At 27.0% G+C, this 7,857-nt stretch overlaps 1 protein-coding gene across 1 annotated transcript; it reads right to left on the bottom strand.

Moving 5' to 3' along the window:
* Positions 1-2,538: 2,538 nt before the first annotated feature.
* On the bottom strand, positions 2,539-3,948 carry LOC111309988 (uncharacterized protein At5g39865-like). Its single transcript, XM_022909044.2, has one exon. The coding sequence runs from the start codon at positions 3,708-3,710 to the stop codon at positions 2,877-2,879; it is 834 nt and encodes a 277-aa protein (XP_022764779.1). The 5' UTR covers positions 3,711-3,948; the 3' UTR covers positions 2,539-2,876.
* Between the last annotated feature and the right edge of the window lie 3,909 nt (positions 3,949-7,857).

The raw sequence follows: 7,857 nt of genomic DNA, 5'->3' as shown, positions 1-7,857 counted from the left end.
ATTTACAATTGTTGATTTAAAAATTTTTTTTGTTGTTTGAATAAGTGAATGAAAAATATTTTTTGTTATTTGATTGTTTTTTAAAAATTTTATTTTTTTCAAATAATATTAAAATAATTATTAAAATATTAAAATTTATTTATTATTAAAGTATATTGAAATTATTTATTATTAAAATTATTAATATTAAAATTTAATTATATTTTAATAATAATATTTAATATTAAAATATTATGTTAATATAAAAATATTTAAAATAAAACTATTTATTATTTTTTATATTATTTATTAACATACTATAATATTATCTATTAATATATTATTTTAGTAGTATATTATTTATCAATAATATATTATAATATTATTTATTATAATATTATAATATTATTTATTTATATATTATAATATAATTTTATTTATTTATTTATTTAATATTATTTATAAGTAAAATTATGCACAAAAATATTAATAAATAATTCTACTTATAAACAGTTTTTTTTTTTAAACGTTTTTTTTATTTTCAAATCCTTATGAAAATATTAAAAAAAAAAAGATTTTATTTTTCATTAATCAATAAGTTAATTTTCATTAACCACGCAATTTTTCGTCAAATAAACACTTAAAAATACAAAAATTATTTTTTAACAATCATTTTTCGTAAAATAAACGACCCTAAATTTCAAATTTTCAAACTCCAAAATTGATTAATGTTTTATGTTTTACAATTTCAAAAGTTCAAATTGTCATCAAAAGAATTTGATGACAATACCATCCTACTTTTTTCATCTTGTATCCTTTCTTGTTGCATCTTCTAAACTAAATCATAAGAGAGTTGGAAAGAAACTTTAAAATTCAATTGCTAGAGTTAAAATTGCTAGTTGACCTCTGAAGTTGGAAAGTGCATTAAAATGGAAATGAACGAGTGTTTATGGTGTGCTCCTACCAGGACCAAAAGGATGTTTTCATTTAGTTTATCAGGATCACATAAAGTATAGGATGTACAATGAACGAGTTTCTACATTTTGCCGGAGGAATTATTGCAGAACAGATTCCAGGAAGAGCTGTTATGTTGCTGGCGGAATTCATGGACGCGAATGGGGGTCTGGCAGCAAGGACTTTGCAACAAGAGGTGCGATGGACAAAACCAAATGAAGGTATGCTCAAAGTTAACTTCGATGCAATAGCGTCTGCTCAGGGATACCAACATGGATATGGGATTGGTTACCAGAGAACTATCAAAGGAGAAGTGATTGCTCTGCTGGCTGCAAGGAAATGGCAAAAGCCATATCCTTTTGTGGCATTGAATCTAATCTATAAAGCCAAACTGAAAATTCATTTTGGCAAATCTATTTCAACATTCATGTTTCATAAAAATTGATTGACGGGACACTGCATCTACCAGTAACAATGCAAGAATTTATATCTCTTCCAAAGAAGCAAAAGAAGCAATTTCATGTATGATAATTGTTCCTTTCATTGACTCATTCCTGGAATATTATACTAATAGAAAGGAAAGGAATGAAGATGAAATGATTAATGCTTACTCCATCATACTGCCTAAGGAGCTTTGATGGCGCCTAGTCACCTGAATTAAGATGGAGATAGATTCTCCCGACCAAACTAGGGGAAGAATTTAGGTCAGAAGCATCCCAAACTTAGGTGTAGCTTCAGAAACAGGAAACTAAAACAGGAAATAATCATGACATATATGCTAGATATATGGCCCATATAACACACAATAAAAAGAAAACAGATCCTCACAGCCCTGATATCAATCATTAATCAAGTGTTAAACGTGTAGCAGATGAAAAAACAATAAAACTTAGGCAAAAATAGGAACCACCTTATAGGCAAAACAGACTTGTCACAAAACACAATCAAAAATAAAGAGCAAAATCCTATAAACTAATTTTAAAGAAACTATTTCATTAAAATATTGACCTACTGAAATCCAGTTAGCACTACAAATGTTACTCATGGCTCTTAAAGAAATCAAAAAGGTTGTCTCACGAAGGTTGAGATATTAGTACAACAATAGAGTAGCTCTCTTCACCATCCAGTTGTAATTTTTGCTAACAATTCTAGACTCCTCAAACCCAAAATAACCCATCATTTGGAGCATCTCAAAATTCTTAACATAGAGGCACCAAAAGCCGAGTTACATTGATAGAAATTGGGACAAAGTAAGGTAGTTAGGCTATCAGATCAATACATTCCAAAAGATAGATGACATTGATATCATCTTTGCATCAATCTGTATAAAATCTCACAATTCATTATTAAGTTGTACACTACTCTACAATCACATAAATAAGACCACATATGCACTCATACTCAAACAAGTTTCTGCATATTGTTTGCACTATCCTTAAATCAAGACCAATTCCACATTGATGAGCAATAAGGTATATATTGAGCTTAAGGCCTGAAACAACCCAGAAATCGTACCCACAGTCTTGGTTCTGTATGATCGAAAGAAACTTTATGTATATAACCACTGAAGTTTATTTAACTACAAATTGAATTCAAGAACAGAAGTAAAGCATAAATAATAGTCTGTTCTCATTACAATCTGTCACTTACAACATATGCAAGTCCATTGCATTAAGATAACACTAAATATTTACAATATCATATAGGAGAAATAAATGACCTCCTTGACAATCAAAATGCCCAAACCAAATACGGCATTTTGATTACATTACACTATTATTGTCAACATCCAGTTGAACTACACAACAAACGATCATCAGCTCTCTGCTAATGAATCGTTTCATAACAAACACATTAAACCATTAACCGCATCATCAATATACGATAACAAATGAAAAAACAAGCTTCTAAATATACCTCAACACCCTGTAGCAATCAAAGTTTTAAGAGCAGCAATCCGGGCATCGAATCAAACCATTTTCATTGCATTCCAAGCATCTCTTAAGCAAACCTTCATCTTCATCAAACACTTTTCGACTCCCACTACAATTCCCACAAGGCACAAACCTGACATCCCCACAAGCATCACAAACAAACCCAGGTTGTCTCCTTGGAAACCCATCAAGAATCTTAGCCAATTCACCAACTTCAAACATGCTTTTAATCACATCAGCACCACCAACATACTTTCCCTTTATAAAAACCTGAGGCAAACTCACATTTTTCTCTTTCAAAACGCTTTGCAACTCTTTCTTGTAAGCTGCATCCATTGAAATATCTCTTTCATCAACCCAAACTCTAAACCCTCTAAATATCATCCTAACAGCATAACAATCCTCGTAAGTCCTTCGAATTCCTCGCAAACTTGTTAAATAAACAACGATTCGATCTTCAGTTCCGGGTAATCTTATCAAAGGGTTATTAAAGCTCGAAGAAAACGAAGACGAATACCCAATTGATTTGGTGGGTCTTAAAACAACCTTAGGGGAAGGTTCTTTGGGACTGGTTAAGTTGGATGAAGACGATGAAGATTTGGATGATTCAAATAAATTGCAAAGCTTTTTAACTTTACCTTTGACGGAATCAATTGAACTGTAAAATTTGGAAATGGAAGCAGCTCGATTAACAGATGAAGGATTGCTAAGAAGAAGACGAACTTTGGCGGAATTGGAATCAGATGCGGTTGTGCCGTGCATCGTAAACGAACGATTTAAGAACATCGACCCAGATGATGATGATGATGATGATTTGGCCTTGTTATTTTCCAATTCTGCCATCGACCCAGATCAGAAAAACTCACAAATTAACAATAAAATCCAAACTTTTTTGTTTTTGAGAAGATGAAATGAAGATTTTGAAAAATGTATATGAATATTTGTCGGGGATTGGTTGTTGTTGCGTTTTGCTTTAGGAAAGGAGAGATAGAAAAGTCGTTTTGTCTGTTGAAGAAAAGGAAAGGCTTTTTTTCCTTTTTTTTTTTTTTTTTTGTTAGCTTTTTTTTTTGGAGGAAGAAAAGGGGAGATGACGAGCTGTGCTATTTGTAGACGTATCCTCAAAGCAAGAATTTTATTCTCTGTTGTTTATATTACAATATTATTAAAATATTATTTTTATAAATTATTTTAATATTTTTTCCAAATAAAAGTTAAAATAATAAATTAAATATTTATTTTTTAATACATTACATTAACTTGATTTGGATACCTGATAAAAACTCTTCAATGGCAAATAGTTAAGTATTTGCGACTTTTTATTAAATAAAAAAAATTGCGACTTCTTACTTAAATAATGAAAAAAAAATTAAAAATGTTAATTATTTCCTAAGTTATATAAAAAAAATTATAATAATTTGATGAAAATAATATATAATGACAATTATTTTTAATTATCTTCAATCTCTACTTATGAATCACTCATTGGTATATAATATTTATAGTGTATTTTTCAAAAAAATTTTAAAATAAATTAAAATATTATTATATTACAACAACACATAAAAAAAAAAAAATCATCTATTAAATTGTAGGACTATTAAAAAGTGCAATGAGATTATAAAAATTATATTTTTGTGTAGTAAAATAGTTAAATTTTTATTTAGTTTTTTTTTTTTTATTTGGAAGAGAAAACCTGCTTTGAAAGTCACCGAGTCACCGCCTCTTTTGAAAGACGCGGTTTGCCTTGTTTGAATTTGGCTGTATTTTTAGAGGAAGGAGAATGTTTATTTATATTTTATTATTATACCAAACTCACGTGTATAACACGTGCTATTACCACAAAGGCAAAACTACACATTTTCTAGTCAACTTGGTGACCGGAAAAAGAGTAGATGTTTTTGTAGTGTTTTTATATAAGGTGATTGACCAAATCAAACTTAGCTATTCTAACAATGAAGCTCCAAAAAATTTCCTCTAACATTTTTATTAATTATAAACTAAAAGCTCTTATGCATATCATTTACTTAAAAAATAATTTGTCAAAAATTAATATTTTTAAATACAAAATTAGATTTATCAATTTATAGATTTTTTTTATGTCAAAAACTTTTTTTTATTTTACTTTTTTTTATGATACCATCATTATTGTTATTGTTATTATTCCAAAATTTTAAATTTAAATGTCAGTCAAGAAGTTAAAATCTTAAATAAGAGTGTAAAGAAGTCAAACAATTTATAAATTATTTGGATTGAATTCAAAAAAATTTGAATTCGATTCGTTCATTGTTGAATCAAATGAGAATTTTCGTTCAAGCTATTTAAGTAATTAACGAGTTGAGTTGAATTTGAATAATTTAATATCCAATTCTAAAAGTTCTTGAATCAATCAAATTTAATTTGATTTTTATTTTTAATATATAAATAAATAAATAATTTTTAATGTCAATATTTATAATTATATCAAAGATTATCAAGGTTATCAAGTCAAATTCAAACAACTTAATTAAATTATGAGCTGAATTTAAACATTAAAAATGAAATTTAATTAAGTTCATGTCAAACTTCAAGCCTTAAATTTTTAAATTAAAATGAATTTAAATTTAATAACGTATCAATTTGGTTAGGTCTATAATCCTAAATGGTTTAAATTTCTCCTTTTTATATTTTAAAACAATTTTTATACAAATATTATGGAAATTAAATCAATGTTTGTCTCAAGAGCTCCTCAGGAAGGGTCCTTTTCATGAACCCAACGCGCCAATTATTTCAAAGTCATGGAACGGTTAGTTGCTGCTGAATGAATTAAAATTCAGATATTTAATGTTAAAATTGATTTAGGATGAAATACAAGGCAAGACCATCAATTTAAATTTAAATTATTGATTCCGGTTAAAGTCTCATAAATTTTGAATTTGATTCAATTATATTTTAAAGCTAAGATCATACGACATCAATTTTCATTAAAATAATTAAATATTTAACGATAGCACCTGCGTTTCGTTGTAAGAAAAGTAGAGGTTTTATTTGATTTTGATTTAAAAAGTAAATTAATTAATAAATATTAGATTATGCCCTCACTTCATCGAGGGTTTGTTAAAAATATTTATAAATTTTTTTATTTAATTAATTTTATTATATAATTTTAAATTATATTATATTAAATAAATTTATTTATTAATTTTTATTTTTTATATATATTTAAATATATGTATTGATAGTGGTATAATCATATTTTATCAATTATGAAAATTAAATATATAAAAGTTATTTATTTATAAATTATTACATAATAAAAATGTATTTGAAATGTCAAATCAACTCATTTTATTGTATTTGAAATGTCGAATCCTTCGTAGTAAGGGTTCCATATGCAAAAAAAAATAAACTATGACATTATAATAAAAAAAAATCATCATTTGGAATATATATAGAGAATTTAGTAATAAATAAGTCATCAATGTTGATAATTAAACTTTATTGTAACATAAAACACACTAGAATCATCTCACTAAAAAAGTTAAAACCTTCAAGTCCAATAAGAAATCTTACTAACAAATATATAATAATCACCTTAATAATATGTAACAATAAAATATATAGTATATTAGTAAACTAAGAAACTTAGGTAGAACCTAACATTGAAGTCAAAGAGTAGCTAAGCTTAAATCAATACAATTAAATCGATTGTCCAACACAAGCAAATGCAATGCCACCATAAGTTGTAGACACGATCACAACGACCAAATCTGATATTAATCTACAAAGCATAAGCCAAAAAAAAAAGAAGTTTAAACCCGCTTATTAAACTAACATCATTGGGTCTTTTATAATAATTTTTTTGTATTTTATTGAATTGATATTTGTTTGAATTAAAAGTTAGAGTGATATGTACAATTAATAAGAATTAAACCACAGATAAATAAAATTAAACAAAAAACTCTCAAAATTACAAATAAATAAAAATACATTGTCCAGGGTCCATGGAAGAAGAAATATTCTTCTATGGTTACACTATAAACTTAAAAAAAATTTAAAAAAGTTGAAGATAATATATATAATCAAAATGGAAAAAGAAAGAATATAAAGTACCTCTAATAGCCAAGACTCTCAAGTATTCGAGAAACAAACTCCCAAAACTTAATTGGCTCCATATTAGTTACAAAATATGTTTGTCAAATCATCGTAAAATCATTATCAAGCAAGGAATTGATTTTAGCAACAAAATATAAAAACCAATCTCCTGATCTGTTAGCTTAGTTAACCAAATACATTGCAAGGCAATAGGTAAAAAGAATCATCTTGAAGGATTCCCCCCAAAGAACTAAATACTTATGTTGTAATAGTATCTTTAGGAAATTTTAGCATCTAGTAAAAGCATATCTTTAAATTAGAACTTGTAAGCTTGAAAATTCTCTCTTTATTTTATGGCCTATAAAATGATATTAAAGTAAATACTCTATATGACACATGTAAATCATTAAAGTAAATTTATCATTTTCCATCACCTCTATCTGAGAGCACTTACAAATTGAAAAAAGTAGTAAGCAATTAAAAGAGTACCTGCCTTACAGCTTTTTTGGCAACTTTTCCATTAGATGCTAGAGCTTGTTCGGCACAAATATAAGCATGAGCCACATTTTCAACGCAATTTGTTGGTATTTACTTATCTCAACTGTATTTAGGAGTAGTCTTTTAGTAAAATCATTGGTTTTAGAAAATATGAATATAGAATGAAATTCAGAGTAATATTCATGTAACTAGGTTCATAAGAATTTGCTCCCATTGGCATTCTCAGTATATTTACCATAGCATTGCTACAATTAGTTATGTAAGACTTCTGCAATCTGAATTTTCAAGTTTCATCTGGAGCAAAGTCTTTAATTTCAGTAAAGTATGTGTTAGCCTTAAATTGATCCTTATTTTGAAATGATAAAACATTAAAGCTAAATAAACTTAATCAAGATTTTGAAAAAGATTTATTTAGTACATG

Source organism: Durio zibethinus, chromosome 19 (genome assembly GCF_047325235.1).
Source record: "Durio zibethinus cultivar Kanyao isolate XHJ-2024 chromosome 19, ASM4732523v1, whole genome shotgun sequence".
In the NCBI taxonomy this organism is placed as follows: Eukaryota; Viridiplantae; Streptophyta; class Magnoliopsida; order Malvales; family Malvaceae; genus Durio; species Durio zibethinus.
This window is presented reverse-complemented; position numbering and strand designations above follow the sequence as displayed.